General features: G+C 41.9%; 1 protein-coding gene across 5 annotated transcripts in view; it reads right to left on the reverse strand.

Moving 5' to 3' along the window:
- The window catches only part of SPDL1 (spindle apparatus coiled-coil protein 1), a 430,051-nt gene that overhangs the window by 279,895 nt on the left and 125,591 nt on the right, over positions 1 to 24,565 (reverse strand). For all 5 annotated transcript variants that reach the window (XM_077266079.1, XM_077266077.1, XM_077266080.1 and 2 more), the window contains exon 4: positions 7,005 to 7,199. In XM_077266079.1, coding sequence (XP_077122194.1) covers positions 7,005 to 7,199 — 195 coding nt within the window. The remainder of the gene's footprint in view (positions 1 to 7,004; positions 7,200 to 24,565) is intronic.

The following is a 24,565-nucleotide window of genomic DNA, read 5'->3' on the forward strand; positions in this document are numbered from 1 at the left end:
TCGAATTTTGGATTACAAGAGGAGGAAGACCACTGAGGACTCAGACAATAAGGCTGGACTTCAGAAAGGCATATTTCAATGGACTCAGTAGGAAAGATCTAATTGCTGGATGTCGTAAATTACAAATGTCCAAGATGGATGGGAGATTTTGCTTAATGAAATTTTATCCGCACAATCAGTAAAAATCCTGAAAAAAATGAATTGGAAGAATTTAAAGATCATGGTGGATGAACATAGAACTTAATCACTTAAAAAGGAAAAAAAATATATCAAATGGAAAGAGGAGGGTATATCTAAAGAAGAATATAACACTGTTTGCAGAAAATGCAGGGCAAGAGTTAGAAAAACTAAAGCCCGTGATTATGTAAATCTTTGAAGGGACACCAAAAGCAGTAAAAAAAAAAAAAAGGGATTTTGGGGGGTATGACAAAAGCAAAAGAAAAGTCAAAGGTCCTATAGGATTTTTACAGGATGAAAATGGAGAAGTGGTCAAAAATGATGTTGAGAAGGCCAAACATTTAAAATTCCTATTTTGCATCTGTGTTCTCTAAGAAAGCAATTATACCATTAACTGATCTTCACGGTGCCATCGAGGGAATAAATTATTCCACACTATCTAAAAACAGAAATGGTGAGGGAATACTTAATTTAAATCAATTTAGAAAGTCAGCAGAGGAAAATGCAGGACCATTAGCTAGAATCTTAGAAAAATCCTGGAAAACAGGAGAAGTCTCAGAAGACTGGAAAAGGGCAAATGTTGTCCCTGTCTTTTAAAAGGAAAGAAGATGGAGTCAGGAAATAATAGGCCAGTGAGCCTTTCTTCTGTGCCAGGAAAGATCTTTGAACAAATTATTAAAACAACATGTAAGTACTTGAATAAGAATACAGTAATTAACCACAGCCAACGTGGGTTTGTAGCAAGCAAGTCATGCCAGACTAATCCAATTTCCTTCTATGATGGAATCACTGACTGGGTGGATCAGGAAAATGAGGTAGATAAAGTATATCTCGACTTCAGCAAAGCATTTGATAAAGTATCTCATACTATCCTTAGTGAAAAATGACCAAGTATAGGATTGACAAGGCTACGGTTAGGTGCAATCATAACTGGCTCAGTGATCGAACTCAAAGAATGGTAATAAATGGTTGCACATCAATTGGAAGAGCATTTCAAGTGGGGTACCACAAGGCTCTGTCCTGGCCCCAGTTGGCTCACAATTTGCAGACTATGCAAATCTAGGAAGGATAGCTAACACTGAAGAAGAAAGAGAAAGGATTCAGAAGGATCTAGATAAGCTTGAACAATTGTTAGCAACTAATAGAATTGGATTTAACAGGGAGAAATGCAAGATTCGACATCCGGGCAGAAAAACAAAAATTACATCTACAGAATAGGAGGAATAGAACTAAGCAACAACACATGTGAAAAAGACTTGGGTAAATTAATAGATCACAAACTGAACATGAGTCAACATTTCATCTGGCATAGAAGTAACAACATTTCAGAAAAGAAACATCATACTAACAGTAAAATATGGCGGTGGTGGTGTTATTTTCTGATGCTGTTCTGCTGCTTCAGGACCTGGAAGACTTGCTGTGGTAAATGGGACCATGAATTCTGACAACTACCAAAAAATCCTGGAGAATGTTCGTCATCTGTTTGTGACCTCAAGATGAAGTGCATTGGGGTTATGCAGCTGGACTATGATCCAAAACACACAAGAAAGTCTACCTCTTTATGGGTTGAGAAAAGCAAAATTAAGAGTTTGAAATGGTCTAGTCAAAGTCCTGACCTTAAACCCCTTCACCCCGAAGCCTGTTTTCAACTTCCTTTCCTGACAGCGCCATTTTTTTTTCAATTCTGACCACTGTCACTTTATGAAGTTATAACTCTGGAATGATTCAACGGATCCCGGTGATTCTGAGACTGTTTTCTCGTGACATATTGTACTTTATGTAACTGGTAAAATTTATTCGATATGACGTACGTTTATATGTGGAAAAAAAAGTTAATTTGGCGGAAATTTTGAAATGTTCAAACTTTTAGCTTTTATGCCCTTAAATCAGAAAGATGTGTCACACAAAATAGTTAATAAATAACATTTCCCACATGTCTACTTTATATCATTACAATTTTGGAAACAATTTTTTTTGTTAGGAAGTTACCAGGGTTAAAAAGTTTACCAGCGATTAGCAAAACCGTTTTTTTTTTAATTTTATTTAATTTTTTTTTTTAGGGACCACCTGACTTCGAGAGGCCTGCTTAAGCTCGGATAAGGTCTTCACAGATGTTATGTCTCTCTGTCCCCCGTAGTCGGATAGGACAAAACCCGCATGACTGGTGGCTTGAGGCGGTTTATAGGGACTCTAGCATGCCCCAGCCTCTGAGGGGTGCCACTGTGCCTCCTGGGTGTAGGTGCGGATAGTTAACTTGCAATTAGCGGTCCTGCCGGTCTCTGATGTAAGGCATAGAGGTCCGCACAACCTCGGTATTCCAGCTACCGGTGTTCTGCGCCTCAGAAGGAGGCAGCCTGCTCGGGGCTGGTCCCCTTCTGGTATTCTCTCCTGTGCTCCGCTTTCCTTCACGCTCTCTGCAACATGCTCGGCTTTCTATGTGTCTCTTTCTGGAAGCTGCAGGTCTGAGGGCATGCACAGCTCCGTTGACCCTCTGTCCTCTTCTCTGAGGGACTAACGGGAACTCACTCTCTGGAGCTCTGTCAGGAACTAACTACCAGTTATATTTATGTGGGGAGTGACCTAATAAATAGGAGCAAAAGCTCCCCCTGGTGGCCTGGAGTGTGAATGTGTTGCATGTTTGTGGTACCTGGATGCAGTTATCCTTCCTTGCCTCCGAATGTAGCATCACTCTCCCTGGGAGGAAAGCGACATTACTGTGATGACCAGGACCATGGGGCGCCGCATATACACATATATACATTTATTCTATATATTCTTACCTGTCAGTGTGATTTTAATTTACACCGCACTTAATTGCCGGCTTTTCTATAGAACACCGGTGCGTATTCCTCGCAAGTCACACGTGTGGTCCGTGTGTAATCCGGATTTTTCTCGCCCTATAGACTTTCATTGGGTATTTTTTGAGCTGTACGCTGACAAACGCAGCATGCTGTGCTTTTCTCAGCCCTTAAAATACGGCTGATGGAAGCTGCCCCATAGAGAAACACTGGTCCATGTGCAATGCGTTGTTTTTACGCCTCTCGCTCGTCCATATTACGCTGTAGTGTGACCCCGGCCTTACAGTTATTAGGTTCTTAAGAATGACGTACATCTGGAGATTTATTTTGACGGAATATAGGCTGAACTGGACGGACAAATGTCTTTTTTAGGCCTTGCTAACTATGTTACTATGTAAAATCCCATTGTATAAATTATATAAATTTGCATTTTGCAGTGAGAAAAGTATTTGATCCCTCTGGCTAACAAGACATAATATTTAGTGGCAAAACTCTTGTTGGCAAGCACAGCAGTTAGATGTTTTTTGTAGTTGCGCACATGTCAGGAGGAATTTTGGTCCACTCATTTTTGCAGATCATCTCTAAATCATTAAGATTTTGAGGCCATGACCCATTTTTAATGTCCTGGCGGAGGGACGGAGGTTATCACTCAGGATTTTACGGTACATGGCTCCAGCCATTCTCCCATTGATGTGGTGAAGTAGTCATGTGCACTAAGCAGATAAACACCCCCAAAACATAATGTTTCCACCTCCATGCTTGACAGTGGGGACGGTGTTCTTCTTTGGGTCATAGGCAGCATTTCTCTTCCTCCAAACATGGCGAGTTGAGTTAAAGGGAATCGGTCACCCCAAAATTGGCCTATAAACTAAGGCCACCAGAATCAGGGGCTTATCTACAGCATTCTGTAATGCTGTAGATAAGCCCCTGATGTGTCCTGAAAGATAAGAAAAACCAGGTTATATTATACTCACCCAGGGGCGGTCCCGCCGATGGTTGTCGCGGTCCGGGTCCAGTGCCTCCTATCTTCATGCGAGGACGTCCTCTTCTTGTGTTCCTGCCGCGCCTCCTGCGCAGACGTACTTTGTCTGCCCTGTTGCGGGCAGAGCAAAGTACTGCAGTGCGCAGGCGCCGGGCCTCTCTGACCTTTCCTGGCGCCCGCGCACTGCAGTACTTTGCTCTGACGTGCTAACATGAAACGTGAGCCCATCCGTCGCAATCAGTCGCTAATACAAGTCTATGAGAAAAAAAACTGATACGGCGGCATCGGTTGCCAGATCCGTTGTTTTTTTTTTTTTTAAATTACGGATTGCAACTGATACAAAAAACTGATGTGTATAAGGCTGCTTTCACACACTCACTGTTGTAATTGTAATCATTCTTTAAACAGTTAATCAAAAGTTAATTTTTAACTGTCTTTAGTCAGGGATCAGCTGCCTTTCGGCAAATTGTAATTAATGTTATTGCCTTAGGCTACTTTCACACTAGCGTTAACAGCAATACGTCGCAAATGCGTCGTTTTGCCGCAAAAAAGCATACCGCAAAAGTGCTTGCAGGATGCGTTTTTTCTGCATTGACTAACATTAGCGACCGCATTTGCGACGCATTGACACACGTCGCAACCGTCGTACGACGGTTGCGCCGTTTTGTGGGGGACCGTCGGGAGCAAAAAACGTTACATGTAACGTTTTTTGCTCCCGACAGTCCGTTTTTTCCGACCGCGCATGCGCGGCCGGAACTCCGCCCCCACGCACTTCCTCGCACCTCACAATGGGGCAGCGGATGCGCTGGAAAAATGCATCCGCTGCCCCCGTTGTGCGGTTGAGACAACGCTAGCGTCGGGGACCTCGGCCCGACGCACTGCAACGGACCGAGCCCGACGCTAGTGTGAAAGAAACCTTACGCTGACTGGATGGAAAGCAACTTTTGTTTGTTTGAGAAAGTCATCTTGTCCCGCAGGAAAAATAAATAAATAAAAGCTCTGTCAGTGGAGAAGGCTATAGCTCAATTTTTTTTTCGAAAAATCTTCTGTATTGTGTAAAGTGATATCACTATAATCGTACTGACTCAAACAATAAAGCTGTCTTATCACTTTTACCACCCTGAATTGCATTAAAAAAAAATTCCTGAATTGCTGGCTTTTGTTCATTCTGTTTCCCAAATGTTTGAACAGAAAGATATACGAAAAAAAAAAAAAATGATGTGCCTGAAAATGGTACCAATAAAAACTTCATCTCATCCCACAAAAAACAAGCCCATGATTGTTGGAAGAAATACAGAAAAACTTTAGCTTTCAAAATATAGCTATACAAAAAATGTATTTTCTTTTTACAAAACAAAGACATTTCAGAGTGTGAGTGCCGCCAAACATAAAAAAAATAAAACGACATAAATCTGTAATCACACTGACCCATAAAAAAAGCAGATTATTTTTTATACCGCACGAGCAACAGCGTAAAAAGTAAATAGAACCAATTCTTCACCTGCTGTTGATTTGTTTATTCTGCCTCGAAAAGTACATTTATCTGAACTCTAGGCTGAGCGTTTTCACTGTGGTTTCCGTGTAAATCTCTGGCCTGCAGTCTACAGACTTGTCTCACATTGAGCACATCTGGGATGGCAGGAGCTGCCAGCAGCGGATCCTCACAATTTGCCCAAGTGCATTAATTTGTAGAATCTTCCTCAACCAATAACATCCTCACTAATGGCAGCTAAGGCTGTAAGCGCAGTGATCTCTCCTCATGGATCATACTCCAGACTGAATAAATCATAAGGTTTTGAAATTTTTTTTTTTTTTTTTTAACATTATTTAGATATTAACATGTCTGTCTATCCTGTTTTCCATATTTCCATTACTTTTAAATCTTAGCGCTGCAATTTCAATATTACAGGGAACCTGTCAGGTCCCAAATGCCCTCCAACAAAGCAGCATTCGGCAGCTCCTGCAAATCTCGCAAATGCGCCCCGCACATTTAGTCAGCGTCACTGCGACTCTGCAGCTTAGTGTAAGCTTCCCGGCTTCAGAGGCGCACTGCACATGATTGGAAGTTCAGAAGATGGCTTTGGGTCATGTGCAGTGACGACAGCTCCTGCAAATTATGTTATCACGCCCACAGTGGAGTGACAACAATGAAAGAGGGCTGACTAGTCTGGGGCAACCAACGCCCCATCAACTAGTCAAAGAACTCATTAGCATAGTTAACAAGGACAATATAAATGCTTTTTTTAAACCTCATTTTTACAGAAAAACATTATACAGGGCTGGATAGACAAGGCATTTACTGAAATATGAGAATGCTGCTGGGTTGGAAGGCCTGACATGTTCCCTTTAAGGCAGGGGTGGGGAATCTTTTCTGCCAAGGGCCATTTGGATATTTATACAATCCTTCGGGGACCGAACAAAACTACGCCCACAAAGTACATCCTGACTGACACTGGTTTCAGGACGTAATCTTTCATTGCATACCCTTCAGTGTTCAGTAGTGAACACTGCGTGTGTGTGCTAACAGAGCAAAAAGAAATTAATGAGCTTGTGGCAATCAAAATACAGCTCCTTGCCCAAGAATGCGGTACCTAAGAATCTGCTCGGGGGCTTGATAAAAGGTCATCGAGGGCCATAAATGGCCCTGGGGCCTGAGGTTCCCCATCCCTGCTTTGAGTGTATATAGTGTGAAGTTCTGCCTCTGAATAAAAGTACATAGTGTAATGTCCACGCTATATACACAGCATCATACTATATACACACACAGGAACCATATTATGACATTTACATGGCATGGGATGCACTGAAACCTTGCCGAATACTTCATATTGGAGACACACTGTTGCCTTTGAATATACTGTATATTGCACATTGGGGGCACACACTGCTGGCTGTTAACATTGGTGACACCACAGGCTGTATTACCAAATTTTAGCAATCTGAGACCCACACTGCTCTAACAGTTAACACCTATGCAGTGAATAATGCTGGAATAACCATTAAAAAGACCCTCCAAATAATACATCAAAAGGCAGCAGATTACTCACTTTTGAACTTTCAAGTTCATTTACTTCAAGCTGCAGTGCAAGAGTTTCGGAAGTCATACTTTCTTGAGCACGTTCTGATATCGCACGCAGCTCCTCCGATTTGTTAGCTAGCAGCTCAGTTTGATGGTCAACTTTGTGCTTCAGTTGTTTCTCACTCAGTCTTGCTTCATCTAATTCAGCCTTCAACTTCTCTATCTGGGTACAACAAAGGATTTAAAACAGGAAGAAAAATTAATATTTTTACAACATACACATACATGTTTTGAAGGTAAACATAGGGGTTTAAGCAGGTTTTTACCAGTGTACTATTTTGTCAAAAAAGTAGCAAAAGCTGTACTGAACAATCAGGTTGTCTGATAAAACAGGGTGAGGGGGTGGTGAAGTACATTGTATAGATGAGCTTAACCGCTTAACGACAAGAGGTATTTTTGTTTGCATTTTCATTTTTTGCTCCCCTTCTTCCCAGACCCATAGCTTTTATTTTTTGGTCAAAATGGCCATGTGAGGGCTTGTTTTTTGCAGGACGATCTGTGTGTTTGAACGACACCATTGATTTTAACAGGGCTGTGGAGTCTAAGCCAAACCTCCGACTCCTCAATTCCCATGACACCGACTCCCTCATACATGGCTCATTTTTAAGTTTAAGTGATAAATTTACTGTAGTAAAATGCAAATTGCCTCTTCAGAGAATAAAAAAAAAAAAAAAGAAGAGGACTTGAACTCTATACTTCCAATAGGTGGCGCTATAGAGTTCAAGTCCTCTTTCTCAGAAGGGGCAATTTGCATATTAAATTTCCCAGAGCAGCATTGCATGGCGAATAAGCCTCCTTACCTTGACAAACCATAGCTGGTATGTCACTCTCCACAAGGAGAAACCTTACCCCTTAGGCTACTTTCACACATCAGGTTTTCGCTGTCAGACACAATCTGGCTAATTTTAAAAAAAACTGATCTTTTTTTCCTCAGACTTGTATTAGTGCCAGATGGCCTCAGGTTTCATCCTATTTTTGCCGGATTAGTCGAAAATCCGTTTTTCCGGCGGCCGGAGAAAACGTACATAGAAACTTAAGGTGAAACTATGAATCGGGCCACAGATTCTGTTTTTTCCCCCCAATTGAGCATACCCCGTAGCAGCATTTTCAATTCTGGAGTGTCTCTCTCTTCTGGGGATCCGTCCCAGTTTGCCAGGATAGGAGTCTGAAGTGTCTTGGTGTGGACTTGTGCCCATGCTACCATCTGGATGCAGGATGTCTTGGATCCGAGAACCGACATGGCCCATCGTAATGATACTATTTTTGTCCCACAACATCTTTAATCTTTGCTGTTAGCAAGATTCGTTTTTGACTGGGCAAGAAAGGTTTGGCTGTGAGTCTAGTAGGACTCCTAAAAATGTTTTTGATGTTGATGGAATCCTATCCGATCTTTTGTAGTTCACGATCCAGCCTAGGGATGACAAGATCTGGACTGTCGTCTGAAGATGTTCTTGTAGCATGGGTACTGAGGGAGCCACTGCCAGGAGGTTGTCGAGGTATGGGATTATGCATTTACGTTGACCTCTGATGTAGGCGATAACCTCGGACATGATCTTTGTGAAGATCCTTGGGGCTGAGGATAGTCCAAACAGGAGGCCGTTGAACTGGAAATGGTCTATGTCTTTTCTCCTGGTGACTGCAAACCTTAGGAATCTTTGAGAAGTTGGATGGATCGGGACGTGCTACTGTTGACCTGACGGATTCCATCTTGAATCTTCTGTATGCTACATATCGATTCAGGGGCTCTAGGTTGATTATGACCCGATGAAACCCCCTTTTTTAAAAAAAAAAAAAAAAAATCAGTAATAGGTTTGAATAATGTCCCCTGTTCCTTTCGTTCTCTGGGACCATGGAGATTACATTGGCGGTTAATAGGTCTTCTACTCCCGCTATTAGGGTGGATTGTAGCCTTGGTGTGGTTAAACATGTTTTTAATGTTCTTTGAGGATATGAGAAACTCTTTATCCTTTCTCTGACCAATCTTAGGGTATGTGTCCACGTTCAGGTTTGCTTCAGGCTTTGGTCAGGATTTTATGCAGGTAAAATCCTGACCAAAAATGCACCTGAGGTCACTGGCAGGTCACCTGCAGTGTTCCTGCGTGTTTTGCTCATTGTAGCAACATGCTGCGTTCTGAAAAAATGAACCGCATGTGCGTTTTTGCGGGAAAAACGCATGCGTTTTTTAATGCAGTGGAGACGGAATTTCATTAAATCCCCTCCACTATGCTGTAACATCTGGACATTGCGTTTTTGACGCTGCGGCACAACGCTGCGTCAAAAACGCGTTTCCTGAACGTGGACACATACCCTTAGGGTCCATTGATCTGAACAGATTTTTTGCCAATACGGGAGGAAGTTTGAGATACAACCCCCCACTGTGATGGCGTAATTGCTTTCTTTGTTTTTGGGAGTGGGGAAGAAAAAGATTCCTGTCTTTTCCCCCTTTTGGATAGCTCCAAAGCCTAGACTTGCCCTTCCCTTTGTACTGAGGAGTATGCTCTTGTTGAAAGCGGAAGGGTCTTTTCCTAGGGTTTCTAGGCTCTGGTAATGTTTTCTTTTTGTCTGAGGCCGGACCAAACATATATTTCCCCTTGAAGGGAATAGAGCACAACTTCATCTTTGAAGTCATATCCCCAGACCAAGAGAGTGCTTGCCTCGCTGAGTTTGATAACCCTGATGATCTCACTGCCACTCTGACTCTGCAGAGGCATCTGCTAGAAAGCCTGTCGCCTTCTGGAAGGGAGGTAGGGAAGCTAGAATATATTCTCTGGAAGTACCTGAGGACAGGTGCTCCTCCAGTTGTCCCAGCCAGTGGTACATTGATCTAGCCACACAGGTAGATACTGCATTGGTGTTTAATAAAGATGCCGATGTTTCCCATGACTTTCTTAGTAGTCCGTCCACCTTACGTTCCAGAGGGTCCTTCCTCTGGGAGGCATCCTCAAATGGTAGTGTGGTTTTTTGGCTACCCTGGCAATCTGGACGTCCACTTTTGGAATTTCCAACCAGCATGAAGCTGTCTCGTCTACCGGGAATCTGTCCTTCATCTCTGCTGGGGTGGTCAGCCTCTTCTCTGGGGATTCCCACTCTTCTTGGACCAGGTTCCGGATATTCTTATGAATGGGAAACCCCTGCTTTTTCTTAGAATGGAGACCCCCGAACATCTCTTCCTGTACCGACTGGGCTGTCCTCTCTCCTCAATTTCCATAGTCTTCCTTACCGCTGTGCGGAGTTCCTCTATATCACCCGAGAAGTAGTAATATCTCTCCTGCTGGGAAGCCTCTGGGTCTAGGAATAATTCACCCTCTTCTGGAGGCTCATCTGTTTCATCCCGAGAATCATATCCTTCTTCCTCTGGATTAAGCTTCCTCCTTTTAGCTTCAGGAGGGGCACTAGGAGAGGGTGTTGGCTGGGAAAGGGCAGCCAGGGAGGTTTTAATCTCATGCTGGATTAAGCCCTTAATCTCTTCCATCCAGGATGGTTGCTCTTCCCTGATGACTTTTTCTGTGCACTCTTTGCATAATGTTTTCTTATACGAAGAGGACAATCTTTTCGTACAGACTGCGCATTTGCGTGAAGTCTTAGGTTTGCTTTCTGATGCATGTTCCTTGTCCCCCTGAAATAAAGGGGAGAAGGAATCATAAGATTGCAACCTGCATCAGGGAGTAGACACCCAGGGCCAGACAACTTACTGGGGCTGGGATGGTGCTGGGATCTGTAGATGCAGAGTGCGAGGTAGCTGACATCTCCATGCTGATTTTCACCACACACAGTGGTCCTATCTGAGAAGTCTTCCTGTCCGGGGCTCTTATATAGGCAACCGGACTGCAGCACCTGTCCTCTTGATGAGAGGACCTCCTCCCTCTGATGTCCGTGTGTGTGTGTGTGTGTGTGTGAGAGAGTGTGTGTGTGTGAGTGTGTGTGTGTGTGAGAGTGTGTGTGTGTGTGTGTGAGTGAGTGAGTGAGTGAGTGAGTGAGTGAGTGAGTGAGTGAGTGAGTGAGTGAGTGAGTGAGTGAGTGAGTGTGTGTGTGTGTGTGTGTGTCGGCTTCAGACCGGAAGTCTCCGCGCGACATGCTGCCCACAACGCCGGAGGAGAGCGCTGGAGAGCTTTAAGAGTCCTCCAGCCAAAGAATAAGAATGCCCCCAGACCTTGCCCAAAGGTGCGGACTGGTGGCAGGTGTCCCGAGTCCTAAAGGAAACGGGAGCAGCACTCGGGGATGAGAGGTAAGTCTGCTCCCCAGCTTATGAGTTTTCTTCCCCTCGGTTACCACTGCCGGCACAGTACACCGGGGATGACCTCTTCATCCCTAGTAGGGACAGGAAAAAACACTGAGGGGAGGATGAGGGAGGGGTTATTTAACCTCTGTCATTTCCTGTCCCTATTAGGAAAGGGGTAACATCCTCCACGTGTGCTGTTGTTGGGGGTCACTAGAGGAAAAAAAAGGATATCAGGATCCTATGACTATAGTCACAGTCATTAGGTTTCCAAAAGGTGAATTTATCAATGTTTAGTTACTTAATCCCTACTGAAAAATAACCAAATATGTTTGATGGAGATAGGTCCTCTAACAACTACTAGCATGTGACATACTGGTAGTAGTGGAGTGGTGATTATTTGTCATGGCAGCAGAATGCATGCTGAAAGCCTTGGCAGCTGCATTTCTATTCCTGTAAAGCCAAACCTATATCCTCTATAGAAGAATATAATTGTTTATATATAGCAATAAATTTTGGGATTCAATTATAAAATTGGTACTTAAACAGTTCTCCTTGTAATGCTGTTCAGATTTTGACATCATGAGACCAAGACGATACCTAACAATTAGTGTTGAGCATTCCGATACTGCAAATATCTGGTATCAGACGATATTCGCTCTATCGGAATTCCGATACCGAGTTCCGATATTTTTGCAATATAGGATACCGGAATCGGAAGTTCCCATAGTGCAATTAAGCACTATAATGGACTGTGGGCGATGCGTGGGTGGAGACTGCGTGTGTGCGCGGGGGCGGGGTCTGTGCAGGCCTGCCGCGGCTCTGTGCCTGTGTGCAGGCATCATCCGATGGGAATACAAGTCCCATCGGACGATGCCTGCAACAGTGACAGTGATTGATACATTAGCCAATGATGGGACAGTAGTAGTCCCATCATCCGGCTAATGTGTTGAATGTAAATAAAAAAAAAAATACTACATACTACATACCACCTACTACCTACTACCGTGAAGGGACAAATTTAAGAAAGATTCTCCATTTTGTGCTTTTCGACTCCATTTTGCGGTTCTAAGATAAATTTTGTTACTAAGCTAATGTTTACAGCTGTTATGAGACCTTGATTGTTGCAATCTAGACAGGACATGAGACAGAGTGTATTGTTCTATGAGACTTTGACGCACAGACTGTTCCTGCAATCTTATAGGTTAAGAAATGTGAGCGTGTTCTTATGCTGATTGGTTGAAGTATAATTTCTATGACTATGAAAAGTCATACACAAACGGGGGCCCAGAGATCTGCTTGATCCCCCCCAAACAGACACACGTCTCCGTCTGGTCATTTTCAGTTGCCGGCAACGCCCTGTAGATTAATTTGGAAATCACTGAGTTAACCATGAAGGATCACTTTAGATCCTCCCTCAACCCTACATACTACCTACATACTACCTACATACATATTACATACATACAATACATTCATACATTACATACAATACATACATATAGACATACAGTACATTAAACATAGATTTCATACTCACCATCACTTGTCATTTTGTTCCCCGAAGCCAGTGTCATCTGTAAAAAAGATTAAAATAACAAACAACCAATATACTCCCTGTCCGCAGAAATCCACGAGTGTCCCACGACGATCTCCCGTGGAGAATGGCAGCATCAAATTTTCCCAAGCAGCAATTGCCATAAAGTGAGACTTTGTCCTAAGGTAACCTCTCAGTGATGCACTGCAGGAGCCATTGTCTCCTGTCAGTGTGTCACTGAGGGTCCTATAGAGCAGTGACATCACCCGATGTAACTGTTCTATAGGGGAGATCGTCGTGGGACACTCGTTATTAATTGGACTACGGCGGACAGGTAGTATACGGTTTATTATTTTACGTTTTTTTGCAGGCGCTGAAATATGGCAAGTATGGTTAAATGAAGAATATTAAAAATACTTTTTTCTAGTGTGTGTGTGTGTTATTAACCCTTTCCTACTATTGGATTAATAATGGATAGCCGCGTCTGTCTGCGTAGCCTTTCTGGCTATAAAATATAGGGGGACCCCACGTCTGTTTTGGGGGGGGTCCCCCTATTTAAATTGAAATTTGTGCACGACGTGGGCAGCGGATGCAGTTTTTCAACGCATCCGCTGCCCATTCTGAAGTCCGGGGAGGAGGGGGCGGAGTATCGGCCGCACATGCGTGGTAGAAAATGGCGAACGCGACAGAGAAAAAAACTTTCACTTGAAAGTTTTTTCGTGCCGACGGTCCGCCAAAACACGACAGATCCGTTGCAAGATGGACGCGACGTGTGGCCATCCGTCGCGATCCATCCCTAATACAAGTCTATGGGAGAAAAAAAAACACATCCTGCGAGCACATTTGCAGAATCCGTTTTTTCCACAGGATACGTTTTTTTCCGCTGGATCCGGTTTTTTTTCCGCCGGATCCGTTATTCCCCGCCGGATCCGTTTTTTCTGCCGGATCCCTTTTTTTCAAAATCCGCCGGATTGTGCCTGACGGCAAAAACCTGATGTGTAAAAGCAGCCAGATATATGGATAGATACATCTATGTATCTATAGATATATCTATCTATAAATATATCTATAGATAGATATATCCCTAGATATATAATAGAAAGGCCGATGTTTTTAAGGCTACTTTCACACTTGCGTTTTTAGCAATCTGTCGTTTTGGGAAAAAAAAACGGATCTTGCAAATGTGCCCGCAGGATGCGTTTTTTTACCCATAGACTTGTATTAGCGACGGATTGTGACGGATGGTCACACATCGCGTCCGTCGTGCAACTGATCCGTCGTGTTTTGGCGGACCGTCAGCACAAAACATTTTTTGTCCGTCGCGTCTGCCATATTCTACCGCGCATGCGCAGCCAAAACTTCTCCCCCTCCTCCCCGGACTTCAGAATGGGCAGCGGATGCATTGAAAAACTGCATCCGCTGCCCATGTCGTGCACAAATTTCACAACGTGCGTCGGTACGTCGGCCCGACGCATGGTGACGCACCCGTACCGACGCAATTGAGAAAGATTCCTTATTGAGCGTTGAATTTAAAAAAAAAAAAAAAAAAAAAAAAATACACACGGAAAAAACGGCGTGGGCTCCCGCGCAATTTTCTGCGCCAGAGGGGGAAAGCCGGCGTCCGGGGGCCAATATTTGTAGCCTGCTATGAATATCAGCCCGCAGCTGTCTGTGTAGCCAATTCCGGCACTTAGCCCCTCTCTTCCCACTCCTGTGTAGCGGTGGGATATGGGGTAGTAAGGGGTTAATGTCACCTTGTTATTGTAAGGTGACATTAAGCCGGGTTAATAACGGAGAGGCGTCAATAAGACGCCTATCCATTATTAATCCAATAGTAGGAAAGGGTTAATAAAACACACACACTAGAAAAAAGTATTTTAATATTCTTCATTTAACCATACTTCAGCGCCTGCAAAAAACGTAAAATAATAAACCGTATACTACCTGTCCGCCGTAGTCCAATTAATAACGAGTGTCCCACGACGATCTCCCCTATAGAACAGTGACATCGGGTGATGTCACTGCTCTATAGGACCCTCAGGGACACACTGACAGGAGACAATGGCTCCTGCAGTGCATCACAGAGGTTACCTTAGGACAAAGTCTCACTTTATGGCAATTGCTGCTTGGGATGATGGGACAACTACTGTCCCATCATTGGCTAATGTGTCCATCACTGTCACTGTTGCAGGCATCATCCGATGGGACTTGTAGTCCCATCGGACGATGCCTGCACACACGCACAGACCCATGGCACGCCTCGCCGCACAGAGGCACGCACAGAGCCCCGGCAGGCACGCACAGATCCCCGGCAGGCACGCACAGAGCCCCGAGATGCCCGTACAGATCCCCGGCAGGCCCGCACAGACCCCGCCCGCACACACAGACACGCACAGTGTAAGCCCACGCACCGCCCACACTCTTCCCCCTTCCGGAACAGGATGTAGAAGAACAGAAAGGGCTTATTTACATTCCGATATTTGTGTCCCATTGACTTGCATTGGTATCAGGTATCGGTATCGGCGATATCCGATATTTTTTGGATATCGGCCGATCCAATCCGATACTTCTTGATATTGGAAGGTATCGCTCAACACTACTTACAATCGATCACTAGTACCTCCCTATTGTGAGGCTTCAAGCAGAATGTTTCTAGATGGAAGTGGTCATTGAGTGTCGACATCACAGTGACATCAGAAGGTTTGCAACAGAGATACAGAGACTGGAAGAGGTCACAGGAAGGCATAGAAGTGGACATCCCTTAGCCACATCCCACACTGACAGCTTATTTGTGAACAATGCCCTCTGGAACCGGATGATGAATGCTACACAGCTCCAGGCACATTTAATGGAGGTGAGAGGCGCCCAGGTATAACGTTGGCCCATTTGAAACAGTTTGCTTCAGCGTGGTATGTGTGCTTGACAACCTGTAAGGGTACTTGACAACACCACTAGGCACAGGCGTCATCACTTGCATGGACCAGATACTGGACAAGGGACCAGTGGGCTTTAGTGCTTTTCACTGATTAAAATGGTTATAGGCTGAGCAGAAATAATGGAACTGCCCTACACTCTGAATGGTACAGTGACAGACCTCTATTACTTTAATAATAACATTAATCCAGCAGTTGAGACTCTGCACTAACACAGGCCTAATTTCATCTTCCTAGACAATGCTTCAGCTCATCGAGGTCACATCATTAGGGAACAGCTGCTGGAGACTGGGGTATCTCAAATGGAGTCGCCTGTGCTTTCCCCAGACCTGAATCCCATAGAAAACCTGTGGAAGTTAGCTGAGTCGCTGTGTAGATGTAGAGGCTCGTAACTGTACACCAGAACCTTAATGACCTGAGGGCAAAACTTCTCCAGCTCCTTCAATTTAGATGGTTTCCTCTGGTGAACAGCAATCCAAGTCTAACCATAGATTCTCAATTAAAATAAGGTCAGATCTTTGACTAGGCCACACCAAAACACTTACACATTTCCCCTTAAACCATTCTACTGTTTTAGTAGTGTACGTTGGGTCATTGTCTTGCTGGAAGGTGAACCTCCATCCCAGCTTTAACTCCCTGACTAAAATAGGTTATGCTCATGAATAACTGTATTTCGCACCATCCACATTCCCCCTTGACTCAGACCACTTTTCCTGCTATGGCTGCTGAAAAACTTCCCCACAGCATGATGCTGCCATCACCATTTTTCACTGTGGGGATGGTGGTTCTTGGTGTTATGAGCTGTGTTGGTTTGGCGCTAGCTAACAATTAAAACAACCTTTGAAGATGGGTCTTCCTGCCATGGACACTTGATTAAATTATATCTATTGTGAGAAACAGCCACCCAGACTAACCAGGATCTCTGGATTCAAAGGGGCAGAGAAAAGAAAAATCTAGCACCTCCAGAGGCAACTCTTCCTCCAATCAAAGGATCCTCATGAGAAGGTTCCAGCCGTGGTATCTCCACTGTCCAGATATGAGTATTTAGGCTTGTATTGATCCAATATTAATGTGATCTAGAAAAAACTGACTCTCACCACTGCAGGGCCATTAGAATCCCTCCAATTGAATACAGACTTGATAGATGCTGCTATACCGGTCATATTTGGTCTCTATGCAACTGTAAAATCATGATAAAAAAAAATATGACGGCAATGTCTAATGCCTCAGAACTGCAGAACGAAAATTATTTTGCAAGTTGGGAATATTCTAAAATTCTAACAGACCCAGGACATCCCACAATCCACCCCACAGGAGGTCAAAGGGAGGTGTGGGGGAATAATTTAGAAGCTAATAAAGTAAGGTTTGGATCAGTTGTCCATATTTGGAAGGCTATTCACCTGGGTTTTTAAACCTCGTTATAATATTTTTAGATGGTCTCCTAAACAATGTAATAAAAGCGATTGAACTTTCATTAGTACCATTTTGGTGTCAATCAATAGGTAAATACAAACACTAAGTTCCAGACAGTGGTGAGAATTTCTTTTTATTTATATGAAAAGGAAGGGTTTTTATTTAACAAACATAGTAAAATATAAGAAAATAAGTTTGGTTGTGTGTTAATCACAACTCAGAATAAAGCCAAAGTGACTTCTGCTACAACACAAGAAAAATAATTTGTAGAAGAAATCCATCTAGCTCAATGGTATCAAATCTTCAAATTAGTCTTCAAAGGTCGTCATGTGAATTTAGTCCATCGATGGGAATATCTATGCATCGATGGGAATATCTATGCATTTCTAGTGCACTCAGAACCCTTACTCATGATGTTCTACCGTTGCACTGGATTTCTTCTACTGCATTCTGATCATAGTCAATGGCAGCGGTGTTTATTCCATGCTCCAGAAAAACTAGTCTATTGCAGTGAGCTGGCTTTTTGATTTTTTTTTCCCCGAATTTGGGAATTTGGAGAAAAAGTAATATTTCACCACTTTATAAAAATGAGGATAAAAGACAATTCATAAGTATAATGCCGCCATATTTACTGATCCATCTGGTCTCAAAATGTGAGCTAACTGTATCATAGGCATTTATGATATGGTTAGAGCAGTTTCATATGTTCATGATAATAGGTGCAATATTGAACCACAATGAACAAGCTGGCTGCACATATATATTTCTATGAAGCAGTCATGCTCAGGACAGTGGTAGAACAGTGGCGAGTACATGCATTGCTATCCGATATCGGACCACTTTATCACGGACATCTGAAACAGACGTTCATTTGTGTTTAAAGACCCACACTACAGCCAGGAGTTGCACTTTTTATTTTTGCCTTCATGACCGGGCCAATTTTTACAATTCTGACAACTGTCACTTTATGAGGTTATAATGCTGATGCTTCAACGTATCCCACGGATTCTGAGTTTTTTCGTGACATTGTACTTCATGGCAGTGGTAAAATTTGTTTAATATGACTTGCGTTTATTTCTGTAAATATTGGAAATTCGCCAAAACTTTAGAAAATTTCACAATTTTCAAATTTTTCACTCTTTATGACCACACAAAATAGTTAACAACATTTACCACATGTCTACTTTACATTAGCTCAATTTTTAAAACAATGTTTTTTGTTAAGAAGTTAAAGGATTTAAAAGTTGATCAGCAATTTCTAATTATTCCATAAAATTTACAATTTTTTCTTCTTTTTTTTTTTATCTTTTTTTTTTTTTTTTTTTTGGGGGGGGGGGGACCACAGGTGCTCAAACCCAAATTCTAGTAATTTATTTACCCTTCAGGTGCTTCACAAGAATTAATGGAATGTGGAAGGGGGGAAAAAAAAAAAAAAAAAAAAACATTTAAAATTTTTCGAGCAGAAATTTTACTTTAGGAAAACTACAGATTGGGCGCACAGGAGGGCTTGGAAAGGAAGGTGCCATTTGACTTTTAGAATACAAAATTGGATTGAATCAATAGTCAAAGACACGTCGCGTTTGGAGAGCTCCTGAGGTGCCTAAACAGTAGAAACCAGGGTGGATAAAAATCAATGTTTTTTTTTAAAAAAATAAAAAAATCGGATTTTTTTGATTTAAATCGGATTTTTTTGATTTAAATCGGATTTTTTTGATTTAAATCGGATTTTTTTGATTTAAATCGGATTTTTTTGATTTAAATCGGATTTTTTTGATTTAAATCGGATTTTTTTGATTTAAATCGGATTTTTTTTGATTTAAATCGGATTTTTTTTATTTAAATCGGATTTTTTTCATTTAAATCGGATTTTTTTCAATAAACTGATTTTTGAGGAAAATATTTTACCATCCAAAGGTTCTTCCATCATGAGATAAAGCTGAGTTGTTTAACTCAGTAGAATAAAGGCTGTATATGTTTAACATTCGCAATGCCATGCTCTTCCAGAGGTTTCTGTAGGATTAGTGGGCAGTTTCTCTCCTATATTATCACAGACGCTCGCTTTACTTACGCAGTTCTCAAAACTGAATTTGACTACACAGAGGTCCCAGCCTCTTCTTCACAGCAAAAATGTTACAACATGAACAGAGTTGAGAAAAAGACCTTAATCCTATTGTTCTACAAACCTATGAATACAGAATCAACCACTTCAATGCCAAGTCAAAGAAGTTAGACAATATGTTTCTGATTGTTTGGAGTGGAATAGATCTGCACAACACAAGAAGAATGTGAATTTAAGTGTGAGGAGGAGGAAGGGCAAGCAGACAAGAAAATGAAAGTGAAACTTTGAGCACAATACTGCAGCATAGCCACAGACAGACAAGTCTGGATCTGTTTGTGTGTACGATCTGAGGTTTATTACATTCTTTCCTTATAATGGCAGCAGGCCGTAAAAGAGACCCAGTTTGGGAATATTATAATGAAGCTCCTTCGCCTATCGGTAAGGCAGGCATGCGTGCAAAATGCAAACAATGCAACAAAGAGATGCAAGGCCTGGTGGCGCGAATGAGGCAACATCATGAGAAGTGCGGTAATGAAGATGACCAAAGAAACATTTCTGAACAGGCAGGATCTTCAGGTTGGTAAACATTTTTATTGAATCCTATTTCTAAAGACTGAACTGTCATGTGTGAGAAAAATTATATTTCTTATTATTACTGCATGTTACTGTCATTTGGTACAGTTATGAAGAAAAACAAATATTCCTTTTGGGGCAGGGATGTGTTGTGTACAATAAGCAGAAATTGTATAAACAATAAAATAACAGTATTGACTTTTTTTGTTTAGGGGAATTCATGGATTCTGGAAACTATCCTCCTCCAAGACCACCATCATCCTGTTCTACAGTTTCAGAGTTATCCATCCAGGATAGTGCTTCATTAGCAGCAGCAGCATCATCAGACACCCACAGCCATATATCACCATCACCCAAAAGGAAGAAAAAACCTTTACCTCCTGGAACCACCATAGATAGGTTTGTGATAAGAACTAGCAGATTAGAAAAAGAGTTGATTGATGAAAAAATTGCCCAGTTTATTTATGCAACGAACTCTTCTTTCCGTCTGACTGAGAACCCACATTTCATTAATATGGTTCAGTCACTGAGACCAGGATACAGTCCACCCAGCAGAGCTGATGTTGCAGGGAAACTGCTGGATCAAGTGTATGACAGAGAAATGGAGCAATGTGCAACAGCTCTGGAGGGTAAAATTGTTAACCTAAGTATTGATGGGTGGAGTAATGTCCACAATGATCCTATTGTATGTGCTTGTATAACAACAGAAGAAGGTAAAGTCTTCCTTGCACAAACAACTGATACGTCAGGAAATGCACACACAGCAGAATACTTACAAGAAGTGGCAGTAAAAGCTATAACGACATGTGAACAAAAATTCAAGTGTCTAGTACGCAGTTTGGTCACTGACAATGCTGCAAACGTATCCAAGATGAGAAGAGATTTAGAAGAGCAGGGAGGGAATACAAAGCTGCTAATAACATATGGTTGCAGTGCTCATTTGCTGCACCTCTTAGCCAAAGACTTAAAAGTTCCAGAAATAAAGGCTAATGTTGTTGAAATTGCTAAATACTTCCGTAATAATCATTTTGCTGCAGCAGCTCTGAAAAGGATGGGTGGAACCAAGCTAACGCTCCCATAAGATGTTAGATGGAACTCTGTGGTGGACTGTTTTGAGCAGTATATCAAAAACTGGCCTATTCTGATGACACTTTGTGAAGAAAATCGAGATAAAATAGATGGCACTGTCACGGCCAAAATCCTCAACATTGGGCTTAAGAGAAATGTTGAACATATGCTGAGCTTCCTGAAACCCATCTCTCAAGCTTTAAACAAAATACAGAAAAATAGCGGTTTTATTGCGGATGCTGTTGAAATTTGGAAGTAACTGAGTGAACACTTAAAAACAGAACTACACATGGACAAAATTAAATTACTAGCAGTAAACAAACGAATGGGACAAGCACTGACTCCAGCTCATTTTTTGGCAAATATTGTCAATATCCAATATCAGGGTCAAAACCTAAGTGCTGAGGAAGAGGAGTTAGCTATGACATGGGCATCCAGCAATCATCCATCTTTAATGACAACTATAATAAACTTCAGAGCTAAGGGGGAACCATTCAAGAAATATATGTTTGCTGAAGATATTTTAAGGAAGGTCACACCAGTAAACTGGTGGAAGTCACTTAAGCGCTTGGATTTAGAGACTGTTCAAGTAATGATTTCACTTTTAACAGCAGTAGCTTCTTCTGCAGGCGTTGAAAGAATATTCTCTTCCTTTGGACTCATTCATTCTAAATTGAGAAATCGGTTGGGACCCAATAAAGCAGGAAAGCTTGTTTTTCTTTTCCAGATTATAAATAGGAACAAAGAAGAAGATGATGATGAAGATGACGACAAGTGAGCTACAGAGGACAGCAGGGACAGCAGTATTTAAGTTTTTCACGTGTTGGCTGGGCTGACAGTCTAAGTTTCTTAAAATATCTATATATATTTTGTTTAGCCAAATTAGTTAACAAACATGGATGTTTGTTTAAGCAAATAACTTATGCTGTAATGTTGTTATTGTTTCAGTTGAATAAATCTATTTAAATTGTTATTAAGGTCAGGATTATTTTTCTCCTTCCTAAGTATAACAGAACAGTGGCGTCCAAATATGAATGATTAACCCATTAAACTGGGGAGAAAAAAGTAATATAAAAAGTGATTCTAAAAATCTTCATCTACTTGCATGTTAAAGTAGCAAGAACTAGTTTAGGTAGAAACTTTGATTTAAATCACTGATTTAAATCAAGCCTTACTGACTAGTGATTTAAATCGTGATTTAAATCAGATAGATTTAAATCAAATCCACCCTGGTAGAAACCCCCCACAAATGACACCATTTGGGAAACTAAACCCCACAACGACTTTATCTAGATGTGTAGTGAGCACCTTGAAACATCAGGGGCTTCACAGAATTTTATAATGGTGAGACATGAAAATTAAAAAAAAAAACATCTTCCCAACAAAAATGTTGTTTCAGCCCCATTTTTTTTTATTTTTACAATGGTAACAGGAGAAAATGGATGCCAAAATTTGTTGTGCAATTTTTCCAAAGTACGCGGGTACCCCATAATTTTTTAATACCATGTCACGTTTGAAGTTCCCCCGACATGCCAAAACAGCATAAACCCCCCAGGTGATCCCATTTTGTAAACTACACTTCTCGGAATTCATCTAGGGGAATAGCGAGTATGTTTAACCCCTTCACCCCGAAGCCTGTTTTCAACTTCCGGACCATGCCATTTTTTTCAATTCTGACCACTGTCACTTTATGAGGTCATAACTCTGAAACGCTTCAACGGATCCAAGTGATTCTGAGATTGTTTTCTCATGACATATTGTACTTTACGATAGTGGTAATATTTCTTCGATATAACTTATGGTTATTTGTGAAAAAATGGAAATTTGGCGAAAATTTTGAAAATGTAGCAATTTTGGAACTTTTAATTTTTATGCCCTTAACCCCTTCATGACCCAGCCTATTTTGACCTTAATGACCTGGCCATTTTTTGCAATTCTGACCAGTGTCCCTTTATGAGGTAATACCTCAGCAACGCTTCAACGGATCCTAGCGATTCTGAGATTTTTTTTACGTGACATATTGGGCTTCATGTTAGTGGTAAATTTAGGTCGATAATTTCTGCGTTTATTAGTGAAAAAAACGGAAATTTGGTGAAAATTTTGAAAATTTCGCAATTTTCACATTTTTTATTTTTATTCTGTTAACCCCTTCCCGACATGTGACGGTATAGTACGTCACATGTCGGGACCCCCGCTTTGATGTGCGCTCCGGCGGTGAGCGCACATCAAAGCCGGGACATGTCAGCTGTTTTGAACAGCTGACATGTGCCCGCAATAGGCGCGAGCAGAATCGCGATCTGCGCGCGCCTATTAACTAGTTAAATGCCGCTGTCAAACGCAGACAGCGGCATTTAACTACCGCATCCGGCCGTGCGGCCGGATATGAGCGCATCGCCGACCCCCGTCACATGATCGGGGGTCGGCGATGCTCCTCCATTGTAACCATAGAGGTCCTTGAGACCTCTATGGTTACTGATTGCCGGTGGCTGTGAGCGCCCCCCTGTGGTCGGCGCTCACAGCACACCTGCAAATCTGCTGTGTAGCAGCGATCTTATGATCACTGCTGCATAGCAGAGCCGATCGGGCTGTGCCTGCTTCTAGCCTCCCATGGAGGCTATAGAAGCATGGCAAAAGTAAAAAAAAAAAGTTTTTAAAAATGTGAAAAAAATAAAAAAAATATAAAAGTTTAAATCACCCCCCTTTCGCCCCAATCAAAATAAATCAGTAAAAAAAAACCCCAACCTACACATATTTGGTATCGCCGCGTTCAGAATCGCCCGATCTATCAATAAAAAAAAAGCATTAACCTGATCGCTAAATGGCGTAATGAGAAAAAAATTCGAAACGCCAGATTTACGTTTTTTTGGTCGCCACGACATTGCATTAAAATGCAATAACGGGCGATCAAAAGAACGTATCTGCACCAAGATGCTATCATTAAAAACGCCAGCTCGGCACGCAAAAAATAAGCCCTCACCTGACCCCAGATCACGAAAAATGGAGACGCTACGAGTATCGGAAAATGGCGCAATTTTGTTTTGTTTTGTTTTTTGCAAAGTTTGGAATTTTTTTTCACCACTTAGGTGAAAAATAACCTAGTCATGTTAGGTGTCTATGAACTCGTAGTGACCTGGAGAATCATAATGGCAGGTCAGTTTTAGCATTTAGTGAACCTAGCAAAATATGCAAGCAAAAAACAATTGTGGGATTGCACTTTTTTTGCAATTTCACTGCACTTGGAATTTTTTTCCCGTTTTCTAGTACACGACATGCTAAAACCAATGATGTCGTTCAAAAGTACAACTCGTCCCGCAAAAAATAAGCCCTCACATGGCCAAATTGACGGAAAAATAAAAAAGTTATGGCTCTGGGAAGGAAGGGAGCGAAAAACGAAAACGGAAAAAGCTCCGGGGGTGAAGGGGTTAAACCAGAGAGTTATGTGACACAAAATAGTTAATAAATAACATTTCCCACATGTCTACTTTACATCAGCACAATTTTGGAAACTATTTTTTTTTGCTAGGATGTTGTAAGGGTTAAAATTTGACCAGTGATTTCTCATTTTTACAACAAAATTAACAAAACCATTTTTTTTTAGGGACCACCTCACATTTGAAGTCAGTTTCAGGGTTCTATATGGCTGAAAATACCCAAAAGTGACACCATTCTAAAAACTGCACCCCTCAAGGTGCTCAAAACCATATTCAAGAAGTTTATTAACCCTTCAGGT

The sequence above is a fragment of the Ranitomeya variabilis genome, chromosome 5, assembly GCF_051348905.1.
Source record: "Ranitomeya variabilis isolate aRanVar5 chromosome 5, aRanVar5.hap1, whole genome shotgun sequence".
NCBI classification, from domain to species: Eukaryota; Metazoa; Chordata; class Amphibia; order Anura; family Dendrobatidae; genus Ranitomeya; species Ranitomeya variabilis.